The sequence below is a fragment of the Panthera onca genome, chromosome D1, assembly GCF_046562875.1.
Source record: "Panthera onca isolate mPanOnc1 chromosome D1, mPanOnc1 haplotype 2, whole genome shotgun sequence".
Classification (NCBI taxonomy): domain Eukaryota; kingdom Metazoa; phylum Chordata; class Mammalia; order Carnivora; family Felidae; genus Panthera; species Panthera onca.
Window position 1 is genome coordinate 105,334,186 of NC_138348.1, and position 19,532 is coordinate 105,353,717.

Below are 19,532 nucleotides of genomic sequence, written 5' to 3' on the forward strand. Positions count from 1 at the left end.
TGATTTCCCCCAGACTTCGAGTCATCTGGGCCCCGAGGACCTCTGGCCTCTGGCCTGTCTTCCGTGCTCTAACTGGGCAGCTCCGGCTAGCCTGAGGTGGGGCCACCGGGCAGCTCAGTCGTCTGGGCTCTTGGGGCCAACCTCCTGCCTGTTCTGTCCTCACTCCCCCCCCCCCCCCCCGCCCGAGAGCTGCCTGGGGGCCTCCTGGGCCATCTCTGGAGCTCAGCTCTGGATGCCTGGAGGGAAGAGGCCCGGAGAGGTTGCCGGAGGCCTGGGCGTGGAGGACGCACAGCAGAGACTGGAGCTCTGGCCTCCTCTTCCTGGCACCATCCCCACTGCTGGAGCTTGGGGCCGTCTGCCCCTCTGTCCAGGGGCTTGGCCTGAAGTTGTAGGTGGATGACACAGGCCTTCTTCTGGGTGGGATGTGGCTTCTCGTGGATGCTCTTCCGGCTGTGGGACCTGTGGCTGGTGCTGCCCAGAACTCATGACCGAGAGTGGAGGAATCCAGGAACCAAAGTTCTCGGTTCTCAACCTGGAGCAGGTGCTCAGAATTGGGCAGCCACCCTCGGCCAGTGCCGAGGTCTCCCAGGTGTCCCACGCCCACGTGGGAGTCTGCTGTTGGGGGGTGAGGAGCTCAGCGAGAGCAAGACGGCTGGAGGGGAGACTGTATGAGGAGCTGTTGAGGGGCTTTCTGCTTGGAGGGCCCGGCCCCCCTTGACCCTCACAGTAAAGCTAGGAGTTAAATCAGCTGGTGAGTGTCCCCGAGTTAGTCCTGGGAACAACGAGCCTTTGCCATGATGCGCTCAGCACCCTGGCGGGGCTGGCAGTGGTGTTTTGCCACCTCCCACGCTGTCCCTGGCACTGTCCGATGTCCCCTATCCCCGGCAGGCGCCGCTCTGCCTGGAGGGCCTTTCTGGGCGGGGGTGGGGACTCCAGCAGGTGAGCCTGGGGAAGCGACGCCCTGTTCTCCTGGCCGGGCCCTTCGGTCCCTGGGGCCTCTCTGCTGGCCCAACGGCCCTGCCCAACATGTGGGCTTCTCTGGTGACTCCAGGGCAGCTCCAGTGGGTCTCACGCTGAGGAGGTGCCTGAGACTTCAGCGTCCCCTGCATGGTGTGCTTCTAGGAAAGGCCTCGGGGCCTCCGCCTCCATTCAGCTGGGCCCCACTCGCAGCTGCGCAGTGGCCCTGGCACAGTAACGGACTCAGTCCTGAGGGTCGGCACCCTCAGACCCGTCCCCTTACAGCATCTCAGGCCTCATTATTTCCTCCTCCTCTTTGAGGAGCAAGGAGAGATTGAGTCGGAAACTCTCAAAGCCTCCCTGATGCAGAGCTTGACCGGACTCTGTCTGTGAAGGAGCACCCGCTTGGGGTGTGAGGCCTTCCGTGCCTGGGCAGGGCCCAGACGTGTGGCTATGGTGGCGTGCTGGTGAGTGGACTGCAGACACCGTGTCCCTCTGCAAGTGCAGGCAGTGTTGGTGAGTCCCAGCCCCCACCGGGCCTGGCAGAGACCCCAGGCCTGGGGTTCAGCTCTCCCGAGGGGGCTCTCCCTCCTCCACGTGGGCCAAGACTTTGGCTCGCAAAGGCTGCAGAAGGGAAGGATGTCCTGGAGAATGTTTAAGTCAGGGGCCCGACTGGCTGGTTTCGGTCACTCTGTGCCAGCAGGTCTGTTATTTTGGCTTGTGCCCCTGGGCTGTTTTTGGCAACACGAGGATCATGGAGAAATTTGGTGGGAAAAGGGATAGTTTACAAAATGCCATTACTGAAATTGAGTGCTTTCCTTTAAAAAAAAAAAAAAAAAAAAAAGAGGCAGTTGAACCTCAGGGTCACCAAGTTCTTGGGTTGCCCAACAGGGGTAACAGCTCTCAAGGTCAGGACCGAGCACCTGCATGCGGTGCTGGGGCCGAACAGGTGGGCGCAGAGCGCCGTGCTCTCTTGCTGTGCGTGGCCGCCCCTGCGGACGTCAGGCGATCCCCGCGTGGGAGCTCAGTTCCGCAGCATGGGCTCCGCTGCGACGGTTTGAGTGAAACCAAATCCCCGTTGAACTCGCTGCCGGAAAGCAGGATTTCGCGCTCTTTCACTCGGGTCTACTCGCGGTGCCTCGCAAAGGGATTCTCCAGCACCGGAGGGCGCCGGGGCGGTGTGCGCGCCAGCAGCGGGCGGAGGGCTCCTCAGGCCGAGAGAGGGGGCCACTGTGGACTCGCAGCGGGGGCTTGCGGCACCCCGCCCCTCCCCCCAGTTGCTCTGCAGCTTGAACTGGGGGAGCCCGAGGCGCCCGCCCCCCTCCTCTGCCGGCCTCCGTCTCGGAGGCTCCGGGAGAGCCAGGCAGCGCGGCCCAGGCGGCGGGCTGTGGTCAGCCTGTCCCCGCCAGCCTTCTGCAGTGGCTGACATGGACTCGGGCGATCGCAGAGCAAGGTATTATTTACCCTGCTGACGTCAATGAGAACATATTATCCGCTGTCCTTTTCTGGAGCCTGAAATGGGCACCAGAGCTCAGGGAACACAGCCACCTTCCGGACTTCAAATACATTCCACTCAAGGCCCGATGAGGTAAAGGCCCCATCTCGTCCCTCTGACATTCAGATCACCCAGGCTCTTAGAAAACAAGTTGTTTTTATTTTAGTTCAATTTTATGTTGGAAACATAAAAACAGTACATTTTCTTCGCAGAAAATTACCCCCTTTAAATTACCATTTGATAACAAAGATCATTTATTAAACTGCATTTTAGGCAATTTTCTAACAGTGAGGGACAGGTTACATTTTGATTTTTTTTTTTCACATTGGAGCTATTATGATTTGCACTCAAAATACCAAAGCTATTGAACTCACCATTTTTTCTTAGTAACTTAAAAAAAAAGCACACAGAAAAAATAACAATTAGATTTTAATCAAAAGGAACTCTTTCACAAAACCAAAGACCAACCCTCCTCCTTTCAGAAATAAGCAAATAATCTTGCCCTTTCCACAAAGTGCAAATATCTCGATCACTTTTATTTCTTAAATTGCAGTCCCCAAAGAGAAGCGGACCTTTTCTTTCTGCTTCTTTTCCCTTTGGAGATCTTGGCCAAGGCGGGTTTTTTCACCCCTAGTGGGAAGCCATGGCCACTCGCATGGCCTTGATGGAGATGTTGAACCGGCACACACATCACCCAGCCAGCAGCCGTCCGGGTTTTCACTGTTGGCTCATGCGACCGTATTCTAGGCCGGGGTCGTGTTTCTCCAGGGTGCTGTTTTGTACTTCCTCTTTCACAGCTCCCCTCTACCCACCCACCCACCCACCCACCCTGCCTCTGTTCAATCAGAGTGGGTTTATCTGTTTTCATCCCTAAAAGTGTCTAGTCAGCACTTGTGTCTGACGGACCTTCCCTGTAAAGAAATGGTAAGGTCCCTCCTCGAGGCCAGGCAGCTTTCCAGATTGTTCTCCAAGGGCCTCCCTGGGGCTGAGCCCGGGGGGTGGGGTGAGCAGAGGCTCCGCCGTCAGGGCAGGGCGGGCGCTGCCACCATCCATCCACTCCTCCTACTCCTCTAGGAAGTGAGCGCCGTGCGACTAGAAGGAACCAGACATGCGGGCTGGGAGTCTGACCTCCGGTGGTTAAGCGGGCCCTTGAAGGATGCGGGGTCCAGGGCCGTGGCCTGTCCCTGCAGGCGCCTCTTCCCCGAAGCCAGGCGGCTGCCAAGGGGAGAACCTGGTTGTAGGGCCAGAGCCCCCTTCCGCTGCTACTTTGCTAAGATGGGGCTCTGTTTGTGGGCTCACTAGGAGTCCGATGCTACCGCGGTGGGGGCAGTGGGGGCAGAGCCTGCGTGAGGAGCTGGAAAACCCCAGAGCCTGTCCTGGCTCCTCCTGCGCGGGCTCTGCTCGCTCAGTCAGGTCACCTCAACTTTGAAGAGCCTTGGTTTCCTCAGCTGTGGGAGGTGAGCCTGTGTCCAGCTGACTTGATAGACTGGTTGTGAAATGGAGGAGAGCCCTGGTGAAATGTGTGTGGATTAACGTACACACGTTCTCACGCGGGGGAGCTGAGGGCTGGGGTGGGGGGTGAGCGGGCGGCTCCGTGTGGGGGTAGGACACCTGCCTGCGCCCCCCACCCCTTCCGGGCCACTGGCCGAGCAGGGCCACACTGCTGCGCCTGGCAGAGGGCGTACGTCCATGAAAAAAAGGTTTTTGTCTAGTTCAGAAACACAGCTGATGCTGCTCTTGTCTTTCACCCTTCTGAAGATGTTTCGGGAAGTTTTTGTAGACTTAACACGGTGATCAAAGATTCCTGCCTCTACAATGACTCCAACTCACTACCTGTTCTCCAGTTTTTACCTTTGATGTCTAGGTACAGAGAGAGCGCGCGGCTCGGGCGGCTTCCGAGGAGGCAGTAGAGATGGCCCGGTTTAGGGGTACAGATGTGGCCAAGGTAAGCCCCCCACACGGGTCCGAGGACACGCTGTACGGTCTCTAGAGGAGGAGGAATGTGAAAGAGATCTGGAGTAGGATATCCTTTAAACCAAAAGGGTGCTTACGTGTAACTGTTGACAGAAGCTCTTAAACGTGATCCATGGACTCGCGAGGCGACCCCTGTACTTAGGTACTGCGGCCTAGAGATGGGGAGGGCCCCGCCCAGGAAACCACTCATCTGATGTATCCACGTCCCTGAGCTGGTGGCCCTTCCCCGTGGTTTCTGGTGGGCCCCCCAGGCACCCCCTGGCTGCATACACCCGCTTCTTCCCGATTCCGGGTGCCCCGCGCACCCCCCCTGAGGTGCTAATGACAGCGTGGGGACAGAGGGGGAGAGGCCCGGGGGTGGCGGGAGAGTGGCCCGTTTCCTCCCCAGAAGGGCACACGCCCTGTCCCACCTGACTCAGGAAACAGCCTAAGTCCCCAGCCGGGCTTGAGTTCTGAGGAACAGAGGGAGTCTGACTTTCTCTTTCCGAGGGGGAGGAAGAGTTTGGTACAGGGTCCTTGGTGCCAGGTACTTAGTCCTCCTCCGTGGGCCCCAGACGTTAAGTGGATAGCGGAGACGGGGCGCTGCCGAGAACCTTCTGCCCTGTTCTCAAGATACCGCGAGGGCAGTGCCCGCTGGGGGGGGGGGGGGGGGCGGGGGCAGTGTAGCCCCCCAGGGCCTTTAAAAGGGAGGATTTCTGTTGTGGTAACACGGCGTACTTGCCTTACAGGGACCAGCATATCAGTTGCATGTAAATCCCAGAGACACACTTGCCCAGCTGGAAATTGCAGACCTAGTGCATTTCTCCCAAAGCAGAGACTGATACCCCTGGATTAAAAAAGAACATAAAAAATAAAAGTACCACGCGTATTGCACTTTTTGCCGAATGACATTTTTACCTCACGTTCATCTCACCAAAGTCTCTTCAGAGGAGCCTGGTTTACGAGACAATAAAGCGAATGATTACTATACAGTAGTGCACACACTGCTAACGTGAAACAGACCGGAGGATTTCAGAGAAGCCTCATAAACAGAGCAACACGAAGCCTTCTTAGTGTCATCTTAGTGTGTGTGAAAACTCAGAAGCGTACAGAGGTCACTAGTTAGGGGGCAGATCGCACGGGGCTGGGAAAACACTTGACCACCACCAGTCTCCGCTCACCAGCTTACATTTCAGTCAAGACGATCGTTGTGGAATTTATTGATTGCTGCTTGAAATGAGGAAAGCAAACAGGAGCTTACGACACGGGTCCGGCAGAGTGGTTCACGCTGTTCACCGGGGGAGCGCCTCCCAGACCTGGTGGCTGCTGGGACTGTCCCCCCGGGCCGGCCTCACCTGTCAGCCACAGCTCAGAGGTTTCCCAGGCTCATGGCCCACGGCCTCTGTGTCCACCTCTAAGTGCCATTCTTGCGACCCCAGTTTCAGGCCGGAAGGCATTTTAATTTCACAAATACTACAGCGCTTCTGTAGATTTTGGAAAAAAATCCTTTAGTCTAAAATCAAACCGTGTTTCATAACTGGCTTATTTTGCAGACTGAAAACAGGTTAGAGATGGTAACACAAGCATCGCTTAAATGAAACGATGTTCTCTATCTTCCGAAACCATGAATCTGAAGCACGAGGAGGAATAAATAATCCACAGAATGAACAGAATTCATTCCTCCTGGGTTTTCATGACTTGTGGCCATCAAAAAAACAACAGTCCTCCACTGCACCCCCTCTTGCTAACCCCGGACCCTCACCCCCCTGCAGAGCGCCTCCCTGATACCAGGCTAGGGGCTTCTCACCTGCTCGGGCAGACTACAAAGAGGAAAGGCAACTTAAAGGTGTTTCTAGATGCAGCATCAGTGTAGTGTCTCTCTTTGTGCTTTGTGACGCTTTGTGCTCAGCCCAGTCACCTGCTGCTAGGACAGGCCGGGCTACAGGACAAACGACCGTCTGTCAGGAACACTGGGTTTGTAACGCGGGGTGGTTACTCGCTCCTTCTAGGTACACAATGAACTAGCTGGTGCATCTAGCTTTGACTTCCTCTGATGAGTGAACTGGAAGGGTTAAGGTTACATTTCGCTAGTCCTAGAACGTGTTTGGCAGATGGTCTGCTAGATGGTTAACACATCTGTGGTTCTGAATATTGCTGTAATACTTGAACATTTCATTACAAGTTAAAACTTTGAAGGAAATGAAGAACACGATTCCCACATGGTGGAAAACAAACTCCGAAGGGACTTTGGATTCAGCCTTGACATAAATGGAAAACTGTTGGTTTCTACAGAAAAGAAAGAATTAAAGCACGGTCTGGGCAAAAAAGGCACGGCACTACCACTTCACATGGGAGATCGAAGTTCATTTTTCTTGTCCTTAGAATTGCTAAGCCCTACATGAAACTGTCCAAATGTACAAAGCTCCATAAACTACTAGCAACATAGAGTATAAAGTCAAAGTAGTGACTACATTTTAAAAGCGCCGCAAGGCCCTCTGAAGACTGACCGCCCGGGAGCAGCGGTCTCCACAGAAGACTCTGCGGGAAGAGCCCATCCTCCCCTGGCCCAGGGCCGGTGCTCCCCAGTCTCCACTGCGGTGGGTCTCGTGGTTCTACAGGTAACAGAGTAGGAGCCCCAGAAACCTCTGAAAAGGGGAGGGGGGGGGGGGAAGTCACTGCTCCAGGTGGAGACGACTGCCAGTATCAAGGCTCAGTCCCGGCTGTCACTCAGCAGCCCCTGAAACAAAGCTCACGTCCCCCTGCTTTGCAGTGGCCTTGGGGACAACCTGCATCAGCAGCTTCAAACTTAGGATTCGGTGACCGAGCACAATTTTCCTTCCTATGCGTCAAATCCCACTACGTAGTCTCGACCTGCCTGAACACGACGGGCTGTCGCTTGGCTTCAGTGAAAAATATATTGCATTTTTTTTGTGTTTCGTTTTGCCCAGATCTAATGGCACACAGCTGTTCACCAAGGTTTCCCCCGGTAACGAACTGCTGTAGGTCTACAGAAAACCTAGGTCTGGCTGTCTCACGACAACATCTGTCAGCGCCTCCCACCGGCGTTTCTCCACTTGATCTAAGGGCACGGGCTTCAGCTCCGACGTGTTCCAGGCCCTCGGCCCACAAGACCGCGGTGAGACAGAGCCCAGAGGAAGCGCTGCGCGCCTGGCCAGGCCCTCTTGATTCCAGTCGGGCAACGTGGGTTTTCTCCTTTTGGGAGAGGGCAGGAAAGTAAGCTCGACACTTAAAAGGCTGGAAAAAAAAATAGAAATCCGCATTCTTCCCTCACTTGACCCGCCTCACTTCCTGCGCCGAGGTTAATTTACCAGGACGTAGCCCCCGTGCTGTGGATCCACAGCCTCCAGCATCTCACAATCGAAGAGTCCAGGGAACTCGGCGAGAGCCAGGGGGTCGTAGCTGGAGGCGGCCTCCTGCAGTCCTGAGCTCCTGGGACAGTCCTGTGCGGCGAGGCCGCTCTGCGCGGCTCCATCCATGGGGTACTGACAGGGCGGGGGATAGTCCGGCTCAGGGGAGGCCGCCCCCGGCAGCTCGCAAGTCTGATAGGGGAAGCGGAGGGGCGCGGGGGCGGCTCCCGCCTGCGGGGGCGGCGGCGGGGGCGGCGGCGGCGGCTGCTGCTGCTGCTGCAGGTGCACGGGCAGCGCAGGGGCCCTGGGCCCGGGCGAGGAGGGCAGGGGCTGCAGCCGCAGGTCCTCGTACTGGTGGCCGAGGAAGGGGCTGTACTGCATCTGCTCCGGGGCGGGTTCCAGGACGGGGCTCAGGGGCTGGGCCAGGCCGAAGGGCGGGGGCGGCGGCGCCTGCGCAGACGCCTCCTGGCGGGGAAGGGGCGGCGGGAACGGGCCCTCCGCTATCTGCATCTGATTAAAATAGGCCTGCAGCTGAGACTGTTTCTGCAGAAAGAGTCGCTTCTGGTGGAGTCTAAATTGGCAACAGCAAAAGAAAGAAGTTTAAATCTTCCTCAGGGGTAGCAATTTTAATATAAATCCAGGATCAGTCATTCGCTTCCGTCCCTCCCGCTTCTGCTGTCCGCGCAGGAAAAAAACGGGACAGGAACCGACTGTTTGGTTTCTTCTACCTCCTACTTTCTGTCCCCCGATCCTGATCCTTCAGTGCACACACTTTTTGTCTAAGACTGAGCTTTTCTCCCTGTGAAGCAAGAGGCACCTTTCCCACCTGGGGTGTTTCAAAGTGGGGGTGGGGGGTTCCCCACCCAGCTGGCCTCTGGGGGCAGCTGCAGGTTGACGGATTAGGGTGACTCCTGGTCAGGCGTGAGGGCACGGATTACCACCCGGGGCGATGAAGTATAACCCGCTCAAACTGCTTTAGGTCACAGATTCTGAAAGCTCAGGTCTATTCAAACCCGAAAGGGTAAGGAAACGGCACACTTCGGCCGCCGTCTCCTGCCGCCAGTATCCCGGGACACTGGAACATCTAGCTCAGTCATCACTTCTTGAAACCTATTTTCTACTTAGCAGAGGCAAATGCCATCCCGGGCGGGGACGGACGACACCTCCAGCGACCTCCCTGTCTCACCTGTGTTCCTGCAGCTGCTGTTCCAGGCTCCGCGGGGCTTCCTTACAATAAAGCTGACAGGTGTTCTGGGCTTTGGCCAGAAGGCTGGGCTTCTGGAAGAGCAGAAAAAGAATTAGGAGCACGACACTATGATGTCACCTAGGATGCAGTGACCACACGGTCCGCTTGCCCAGAGTTGCCCAGAGGACGAAGTCAACCGTGTCCTCCAGAATCTGCGCGGGGTAATAAAGGCACAGACACTTCCTCCCTGAGACCCGGGGCGGGGACCCGTGCAGCCCAGTGGCCCTGCACCAGCAGGCCTGTGTGGTGTCCGCTTGACCAGTGTGGCTTTTCCGTTTCTAAGAGTCCTCTAGAACTGTAAGGGTCGTGGAGATTTAAAACTGAAAAGGTTGAGTTCAATGTTGACAGCCAAGATCTTAGTGCCTGCTGAATAAACTGGGATCTTTGTGTATCAATTTTAAAGATTTTCAGGCATTAATGCACAGAACTGATACTAAAATTTTGTTGGCTTGAGATTTCTATTACTCACTACGATGCATAACATTAGGAGCAAAGAAACCGGGTTTCTGACTCCTACCGGTGGCCTGATTCTTGCCTGGAGCCTGAGGACAAATCCTTTTCTGCTGCCAATACAAGCACGAGGCTAAGTCTGAACAGGTTTCTAGAAACTACAGCTTCAGAGTCCATCTACCAGCCTATAGAGAATACAGCATCTCCCCTGAAAAGTCACCAAGCAAAACAGGTTTCTGCTGTGCTGCAAAGCAGATTCTGGGCGAGCATAGTGAGCGGCAGTAACAAGGGGAACGTCGCACCTGGAGTCTGTGCTGTAGGTACTGGGCCTCCAGGCTTTGCCGTGGGGACAGCTGAGGACGCACACTGCTGGGGACAGTGGAGACCGTTTTCTGCTGCTGAGAAACTTCCTCCTGAGGAGCAAGGGGGATGGAAATATTTTCAATTCTCCATGTGGGAGAAAGTTTTAGTTCCGTGTTTAAGCACCTTGGCAAATGTCCGACAGGAACTCCAACTCTGTCAGACTTAATACCGAACGCTTTTTATGTAACTAGTAGGCTAAAGGTTAATCACTTGGCAAAAAAAGGTATCCGTGTATCATCTGTAGTAGACGATTACCCAGTCAGTATATGGGTAGACTCTCTACACCTCCTTAGGGCAGTCGTCACCCGGGCCAGCGGGGGTGGGTCTAGCCTGTCAGTGGCAGGTGGCAGCAACAAGGAAAGGTTCTGGGCTGTGAGTTCTCCAAAACGACCTGTTAGCTCCGGGACTGGAATCGATCTTCTAAATGAAACGACACACCCTTCAGGACACACTCCTGCCTCATCCTTGTAGAGCCCCCATGGGAGGGGCCCGGGGCACCCACCTGAGGGCAAGCGCCAGCAAGGTCCTGGAGCTGGGGTGCCGCTGGGGCCAAGTCCTGGTCTGCCTCTGGCCCTAGCTGTTCATACAGCAGCTGCACTTTGTTCAACTCTAGGATTCCTTTGGTTCTAGCCAGATTCTGAAGATGTTGTCTAAATGCCACAATTCCTGAAAGAAAGAACGATGACCAGACATGTGAATACAACGCAAGGCCTTCCAGTGATGAGACGTGTGAAACCAACGTAGCCACAAACCCCCTCAAGTCCTGCCACAGGAGAGTTTTACGAGCCCCAGTCACCTTGGGTGAGGGAGGTATCCGACGCCCTGCGGCCCTCTCTGAAGCTCACTGGTGACCTGTTGTGAGCCTCTCGCTTCTGGGAGCTCAAAGCCTGCATGGCTGGGTTGGTAGGTCTCAGGCTGATGAAGGGAGAGGTCATGCGTGGGGACGGCTGATTGGCTAACATGATGTCCTTAAGGGAAGGGTTGTCCTCCAGAAAGTTCAGGTCCCTCTGAACAGACCCCATCTCATACTCAGAGTCCACACTGTCAAGGGAGGGGTTGTCACTCATGGAGAAAATTTTCCCTTTAAGAGAAAAAAAAGAAAAAAAAAAAAAAGACCAAACCGAGAGATATATGGCCAGCAGCAAACAGCGCCTTCTTTGAACATGGAATACAAAGCACAACTAGCTTGAGTTTGCACAGCTCCGACATTCTTAGTCTCCAATCTCCACCCAAAACACTCTTCCAGAAACTCTTTCCATGTCAATTTAATCAGCTTCGAATTTAGTGGGGTGTGTGCCCGTAAGATCTCTGACACCCCAGAGAGGCCAGAGTCCTTGATGGATCGCACCGCGCTCACGTGAATCTCGGCAGCTGGGGACCGGCTCAGACGTATTTCACTTGACTCTTTGCGGCTGCTGACCAGGCCTAATCCTACAGCCCGTCGAGCCTGCTCCGTAAAGGACTAAGGCGTAGGCAGCATCCTGAGTGGTGGGGTCACTGCGATTTCTTGGGAGACGAGCAGGGTTCGGGCTGGGAAGACTCACCCGGCGCTTACTGATAGCCTACCTGAACCAGGCACCACGACCAGCTGATTGGTCACTTCTGACAGAGTGTGCCGTCTCTGCCCACCGCGCGTGGACTGGAACGCGTCGAAGGCCTGGCTGGGGTCTTCCTCAGCCTCCCCCTCCGTCTCCAGCCCCTCATCGATAGACGTCTCCATCATGTTGCTGGGCAACGACTGGCACCCCTTCCTCACGAGGACGGGAGGCACGGGGTCCAGCAGGCAGCCATTAACCTAAGTGTCGGCGTGACAGGAAACTATCAGTTGCTGCTCTGCTGAGACGTCAAAAACAAAAAAACAAAAAAACAAAACAAAAAAACCCAACGAACCACACAGGAAAAAAATGGCAAGACTTGGGGCACTAGAAATTAAGTAAAATATTAAAAATGCACAGATCTGCTGCTCATGACAACATGTACGTGAGGAGTTAGGGCAAGTCAGCTGCAGAGCTCAGAGACAGAAGCCCTTTATGGCCCAAACCGGCACTACCCCCCAGGTTTCTGTTAGTCATCATTATTACAATCAACAGTTTTTTTAGTGGCTTCCAGATGAGCATGGGTATATTAGCTTGAGGCCTACCAGTTATTATTATTTTATTTTAAATAAGGGAAACGAGGAGGAGGAGGAAGAGAGAAAAAACAAGAAACCTGCATGGCTCATAGCTAAGAAAAAAGAGTAGTGATTGCCATTCTTTTAATTGTCAACCACAAAAAATTCTGGAAGGTTCTAGATATACTTTTATGTTCATAATTTAAGTACCTGCCCATTTGATTTAGCCTTTAATTGGTTCTCTGTGCCTGGGGAGTGGAAAAAAGAATTCTTTAAAGACAGACTGATACCACAAAAAGGATCGAGAAAAAAAAGTGCAATGGCAAACAGCCCAAGTCTTCCCTTATAGAACAACAAATGACTCAGAGCCCCGAAATTCCAGCAGAGGTTAATGAGCACCAGGGCAGCGAATTCTCTCTCCTCCAGCAATGCACACAGCATCTAGAGCTTGTACCCCACGGGGGTGAGCTCGGCACAGCCCCGGAGCGAGCGAGAACTCGGCCCTCCTCGGCAGCCCGGCAAACCACCTAGGGCAGGCGGAACCAGCAGACAGAGGGGACTTGGGGTTGCCAGCTTTCCTGGCGGTAAAAGCCCCAGTGAGGAGGCAATTATTTACTTCATTACTGTAACTACTCCCCTGTGGAAATCAATCCGTTTTCCCCTCTGAATAGCTGCTCAGGAACAGCCGGTCACAAGCCGCTGAGTTCTAAGTGCTGCCTGCACCTGGAACACACTGGGCAGAGCTATTGTTGCCTTTGGAAGCCCGCGCAGCTCATGTATGTGAGAGGTGACGTGGGACATCCCAGTGCCAGACACAGGAAAAACTTTCCTCTTATGGCAACCAATCTGAAGCCACTGCAAGGCCCTTTATTTGGAGAGGGAGACTGTGGGTGACTCAGATCTTTGTTTGCTTGGGGGAGGGGACAGTTATTCCACAAAAACTGCTCTGGGGCCATAGCCGTTACTTGGACAAGGTGGCTAATGCATGACAGGGTTTTAAAGCGACAAGTGGTCATTTAAAAGGAAGAGTGGTAGATGCATTCTTCCTACACTAAGACCAGCCTTCTCCACAAGGCACCAGCAAACAAAAAGCTCTGACATCTGGCCAGTGACTCTTTAAGCTCCCTTTGGCCCTTCCCTAGGTAAGTGTTCCCTTTTTTTTTTTTGACACACTCAGGAGTTTCCTTGTAGGAAAGAATGGCTCTTTGGGAACTTACACTCATACCTCGACGTTCCTTAACTATCTACGAATACAGTTTTCTAAAAATAGCCAAGGATGATTTAGAAATGAAGAAAGCAACAGAGAAAAGACTTATTAAGTAAATATCTACTGAGCATCTTTACACTTACAGAAACCTGTCAAAATTTTATCAGATCTTTCTTGCAGTATAGCCTTGCAACCAGGTTGGTTTTTTTCCTTAAGAGAGAAAAGTCATCTTTTCAGGAGCACTCAAAAGACCTTGCAGTTCCCCTAAATTTAGGTTCTTTTCTTAAATTGTCTGCTTATAAATTATCTCCTTACCTAGACTACAACAGGAATGATATCTTTCATTTAAAAACATTCCTTAATTCAATTTCATCCTGGAAAATAATGGCCTGGTTCTGATTTTTCAGATGCTGTTTGATGACGACCAATCAGAAAGCACTGTCAGGAGAGGGGGGAGGGCACTCATACATAGTTCCTAGGTGTGAAACACCTTCAGCTAGAAGTTCATTTCCTGAAACGGGTGATAATCACACCATCCTTGCCTGCCAATTTACCAGGGGTCTGATACAACAAATTCAGCCCTAGGACCTTGTGACTGAAATAGTGGGCTGATCTACCTAGGTGACCTAAGCTACTAGAAGTAAGAATTTTTGCTCTAGGAAATAATCTAGGCTAACGGAAAATTTTAGGACTCCGAAATACATGAGTGAAATGGACATTTTTCAATACAGTGTTTTTGTCTTTCCTTAAAGCACAACGGATCACATCTAGTGAGAGACCACACTGCAACAGGCAGTACTCATGTAGGAGTCACTCTCAGAAACTCTACCACTAACTGGTAACACCCAAGTCCAGCACAACACACGATTCTAGCACAAAAGACTGGTAGACTGTTATGTACTGAATGTTTGTGTCTCAACTGCCCCCCACCCCATACCCGTGCGCCAGATTCACATATGGAAGCCCTGACCTCCACTGAGGTGCTATCTGCAGGTGTAGTCTCTAGGGCGGTCCTAAGGGTGGGGCCCTGACCTGGTGGCATTAGCATCCTTATGAGGAAAGATACCAGAAAGCTCCCATGTGCGAGCTCTTGCTTGCACACTCTCTCTCCCCCGCCATGTGAGCACAGAGGACTGGCCATGGGAGGACAGAGAGAGAAGGTGGCCTTCTGTAAGAGACTGGAAATAAAATTGGTCAGAACCTTGGTCTTCAACTTCCAGCCTCCAGAACTGTGCGAAAATATATTTCTGTTGTCTAAGCACCCCCGGCCTGGGGTATTTTGTTATGATGGCCTGGGCAGACAGGAGACCAGTGCACAATAGTAGCCAGTGGACCTGGAGGCTGACAATGTGTCTTGTCTCACGTGCATCGTCAGTGCCAGGACAGCTGGGCGCATACCGAGGTGCAGGCTCAAACTTCAGCTCTGTCACTTATTGGCATGTTGTTCAACTTCTGTAAAGCTCAATTTCTCTCATGTGTAAGACGGCTGTTTGGGGGGGGGAGGGGATGAACTAAAATATTCTATCTGTTGTTATGATTTCCCGACCAAAAGAGAATACTTTATAACAATAAAAATTTTAAAAGCATGAGAACAGAACTGTACCATTTTCTTTGAAAATATTTTTTACCATCTTGAAGCAAATTAAACAAATAACCAAGTGAGGAAGAAAGAGCTGGATAACCCGTTCTAGAAACTTATCCTAAGGAAATAATCAGAGGTATAGGCAAAGATTTAGACACAAGGATATTCACCTGAAGCACATTTGAGGATACAAAACAAATGAAAGTAGCTGATGTCCAAAAATAGTAAATAAGGGTACATCTAATACAGTCTATTAGGCCAGTGTTATGTTTTCAGACGGCATGATATGGGAAAAATGTTCATGATGTTATATTATGTAAAAACAAGATACAAAATTACATATAACAATATAATTTTGTTTTAACAAGTCTACCTACCAAGACACCCTCCACTCACCCATCCGCCCATCTGGGATCCACTCTTAGAGAAGATGCTAGAATAGGCCTATCTTTGGGTAGTGGGATCGTGAATAATTTTTTTCTTTATCCCTCTGTGAATTTTCCATGTATGATTCTGACTGGTTTTATTTTTTCACTTATAAATCAAAAGTTCAAGTTCAGAACTTAAAAGGTAATCGTCTTACAGAGCCTTAGAGGCATGTCCTTTTCAGACCTCAACAGAGTAAACAGACCTGGGACACTTGCATTTTCCAAGTGTGGCTACCCAGTTATGACGGAGCCTGGGAAATCCTTTTATTATAATGTCTAATACAATGTTAAAAGTGAGTAAAACGCGCGCACGTGTGTGTGTGTGTGTGTGTGTGTGTAAAACTCATTATTCCCATATAGAAAGGAAATGAAAACACTAACTCAGAAAGGTATTTGCACTCCTGCGTTCACAGAACCACTATTCACCAAAGCCAAGATTGGCAACAACCTAAGTGTCCATCAACGGATGAACGGACAAAGAAGTCATATACGTATGTATCTATATACCCCTAATAATAATAATGAAATATCATTCAGCCATGAAAAACCAAGGAGACCCTACCACTTAACACTATGGATGGACCTTGAAGGCATTATAGTAGGTGAAATAAGTCAGAGCAAGACAATGCTATATGATCTCACTTAGATGTGGAATTGAAAAAAACCAAAAGAACAAAACCATACTCACAGAAACAGAGATAAGACTTGTGGTTACCAGAGGCGGAGGGGGGAGGGGGGCTTGGAGGAGGCGGGTCAAAAGGCACAAACTTGCAGCTGTAAGGTAAGTAGCAGAGGTGTGCTGCACAGCACAATGGCCACAGCTAATACTGCTGTAGGATAGACAGGAAAGTTTTAAGAGAGTATAAATCCTAAGAGTTCTCATGAAAAGGAGAGTTTTTTCTATTTTTTCTTTTCTTTTTGTTGCATCTGTATGAGAAGAGGGATGTCAGCTGACCCTACTGCGGCGATCGTTTACCAACACATGTAAATCAACCATCGTGTATACACCTTAAGCTTACACAGTGATGCAGGCCTATTAGTTCCCAATAAAACTGGAAAGAAATGGATTCTTTTCAAAGAAACCCTTAAAAGAGAAAGATGGCCCCACAAGGTTTGTGCACCTGCCCCTCGATGGTCTCTGTGTCATCTGGGGCTCTCAGCTACTGCTCGGAGTTGGGTGACTGTCTCAAAAAGGGGGTGTTTTTTGCAGGAGCCCCAAACCAATGTTTCAGTGCAGACTCCCTAAGGGATTTTACTGACACTTTTAAAGACTTCTGGGAGAAAGGGAGAGGTGACATCTCTGTGATGGGCAGTATCTGCCAGCAACTGCGAGCAGAAATGAATGAACAATACATGCATTTATGAAGCATCTTTTAGAAGACAAAAAACGGGCGGCCCAGTGAATGAGTAGGAAGTAACAGGAACCACAAAGGAGCCACAGCTCTGACAGCTTTGTGTGTGTGCTCTTACTGATGGGCCACCAAAAAAGAGGTCCTAGGGAGGGAAGAGGGCACAAGCGTTTTTGCTGACATAAACGAAATGGTCCACAAAGAAGACCAGGGGATGTCTCTGGCCTGGCTAAGTGCCAGGGTAGCACTGCTCTTCCTACAAATGCAAATACACCATCTAGCTACTGTCTTTATCTTTCACAAAATCATTCATTTCCTGTCTGTTTCCTAGTTACGGGAACAATCACAAGCTTTAAAAATAGCTTGCCCTATATACCACAGCAGACAGTGCCCAATCTGTGTTTCAGGCCTGATGCCCTCACAGATAAGCTTTTAGCAGGCTGCATTTTAATTTTTTCAAGGGAATTAGATCTTACAAATAAGTGAATTATGTTGTCCCAATTTATGGCTAAATTTCTAGGTGAGAACACAGAAGCTGATGAGGTTATTGGACATTCTAGGCAATCACCGGCAGAGAAAATAGACTGTCCGCAGGAAGTGGCCTCGTCCTCAGAGACAGGGACTGTAACTCACAGTCAGCAGCTAACACCTGCTCGCGCAGCCTCGCCTCAAGCTGCCTTGTCTATGGTTTAGCTAGACACGTGATCTACCTTCTGAATCGGCTCTACCTCCAGAGATCCTGGTTTCTGAAAATGGCACTTACCCTCCCAATCACCTAGGCTCAAAACACTGTTATGAGTCTGGACATCTTTTTCCTGGACGATAATATTCTATCAGTTTTAGCTGCACAATCTCATTCATACCATCCCCTCTTCTATAGTTCCTTGAGCGCTAACAGTCCTGGCCTTCAACATGTCCTCTCTGGACACCTGCTCTAAGCTTCCACTGCCCCTGTCCCCATCAAATGCAGGCTATGTACCTTCCAGGATGATTTCTGAAGCACAATATGGATTTGGCCAAGAGAAAAAGCCTGCATTCTTGGGCTTGACATTCAAAGCTAAGCTACTGGTCCTATTTTCATACAACTCCCCTTCACATGTGCTTTTCCTCACACACACACTGAGCTACTGCTCTTTTATGCACCTAAGCTTTCCTGACATTTGCTTGCTCAGACTCTTCCCTTCACCCAGATGCCATCCACCCCTATTCCATCCCATCCCTCAATCCCCAGCTCTGACAGTTAACCTGGACTGTCCTGGTCAAACTAGCTAAAAGCAACCCCCCCTAACTTTTTCCAGTTGTGCAGCGTTTTGATTTAGGTATCTAAGGGAACAATTACATTTTATCGATGTATTCAGCACCTGGTACCTTGTCTTTAGCTATGCATCGTGTCTCTTCTGCTAGACTATGAACATGGAGGCAGAATTCATGTGAGTTATCTTTTCATTAACTCAAGAGGCTTAAAAGATAGGAAACAAATAATATCGAGTATTTACAGTACGCTCACAATCTCATACACATTATCTCAATTAATCCTCACAAGAGTCTCACAAGAATTGGTGTTCTCATTTTACGAAGAACAGAGGTTCAAAGAAGTTAGTCACCCTGCCCAAGTTCACACGGCTAGGAAAATACCGAGTCTATTTAGAACATACTCCAACACCTATGTTCCAAGATCTGCCCATTAATACGATCCTCTGGACATCACTTGATGCTCAGTATATAAAACGCGTATTAGAAGTGAAATAAGGGGCGCCTGGGTGGCTCAGTTGGTTAAGCATCTGACTCTTGGTTTTGGCTCAGGTCATGATCTTGTGGTTAATGAGTTCCAGCCCCACACTGGGCTCTGCACTGACAGTGTAGAGGCTGCTTGGGATTCTCTCTCTCCTCTCCCTCTCTGCCCCTGCTGTGTTCTCTCTCTCTTAGAATAAATAAACGTAAAAAAAAAAAAAGTTAAGTAAGCATCCATCAAATGACAGAAGCTGTCATCTTCTATATATTAAAAGCCAACTTCATTCAGCACACAAGGATAAACATACCTCATTTAAACATATTCAAACAAGACAAAGAAAATGCTGGTCCAAAAGAGGTGGCCCATTATTTTGCAGCTACAGCGCATGCAGCAGAAAAGAGGTAATAATAACACAGATGGAAGCTCAACACAGTAATTATATTTCTGTTTTCAGAATTACAATTTGAAAAAAAAAAAAAAAAAAAAAAATCCCATACCGATGAGGGATCTAGAAACCTGAAGAGGGAAGGGACTGCTTAAGGAAAGAGAAAGAAGGATTTTGGAAAGTACATATAAGGTCTGACAAGTTACGCAACAGCCATAACAGTAAGACCGCAATGAGAGCCAAGTTCGGCCTAGATATTTTTCTCACATTTCTGCAAAAAAACAACACTCCTGAGTGACTTGAGGAAATGACAAAGGTCACCAAAGCCAAAGTACAACACTCGGGGATGAAACTGAAGTTCCGGTCCAACTGCGAGCTCAGAGTCTCTCAAACACGTTCGTACCTTTGGTGTGTCAACACATTCTTCTTCCATAAAGGCTGCTTCTGCCTGACAGCTGGACGCTGGGAATGAAAAGGCCTCCACGTTGGATGCGGGAGGGAGGAGGGCAGACCGCATCAGCCGCACGTTTGGGGAGTGCACGGTCACCGGGAGCCCCACAGTTTGGGCCTGAAAATATGGCAAGAGCAGTTTGGGAACATTAATACTTTCTATACCAATATACAAGATTCTTGGAATAACATAACTCTTCCTGGTACAATGAAAGAATAAGTAGTTGGAACCCCAGAAAAAATTTGATGAAACATGTACGTGGTACAGGTACTGATTTGAAGCAGTCTCAGGGAATTGTTCTACACATTTCATTCCTGTTCCACAGGGAGGTGCCTATCACACAGATGACAAGGAAGCTGGTCTCTGTACAGAAGCTAAGAAGGCTCTGTTTCTTAACTCAGCAAACATAGGTGGTCTATGTCCTCAATGCATCACTATGCAAAAATTATAAAGAGA

General features: G+C 50.6%; 2 protein-coding genes across 8 annotated transcripts in view; one reads left to right on the top strand and one right to left on the bottom strand.

Annotated features, from left to right (window-relative positions):
* Positions 1-5,299, top strand: part of PPP2R1B (protein phosphatase 2 scaffold subunit Abeta) — a 33,058-nt gene extending 27,759 nt beyond the window's left edge. For 3 of the 4 annotated variants that reach the window (XM_060604665.3, XM_060604669.3, XM_078432728.1), the window contains 2 exons: positions 4,317-4,397; positions 5,155-5,299. In XM_060604665.3, the coding sequence (XP_060460648.3) occupies positions 4,317-4,397; positions 5,155-5,247 (174 nt within the window). In that variant the 3' untranslated portion in view covers positions 5,248-5,299. Of the gene's footprint in view, positions 1-4,296; positions 4,398-5,154 lie in introns of all 4 variants that reach the window. The other variant, XM_060604667.3, reaches the window with a different exon arrangement.
* The window catches only part of SIK2 (salt inducible kinase 2), a 122,536-nt gene continuing 105,593 nt past the window's right edge, over positions 2,590-19,532 (bottom strand). For 2 of the 4 annotated variants that reach the window (XM_060604660.3, XM_060604663.3), the window contains 7 exons: positions 19,029-19,193; positions 11,399-11,627; positions 10,629-10,913; positions 10,335-10,498; positions 9,772-9,882; positions 8,960-9,051; positions 2,590-8,344 (listed from right to left, as the gene is read on the bottom strand). In XM_060604660.3, the coding sequence (XP_060460643.1) occupies positions 7,726-8,344; positions 8,960-9,051; positions 9,772-9,882; positions 10,335-10,498; positions 10,629-10,913; positions 11,399-11,627; positions 19,029-19,193 (1,665 nt within the window). In that variant the 3' untranslated portion in view covers positions 2,590-7,725. The remainder of the gene's footprint in view (positions 8,345-8,959; positions 9,052-9,771; positions 9,883-10,334; positions 10,499-10,628; positions 10,914-11,398; positions 11,628-19,028; positions 19,194-19,532) is intronic. The other 2 variants (XR_009601930.3, XR_009601931.3) reach the window with 2 other exon arrangements.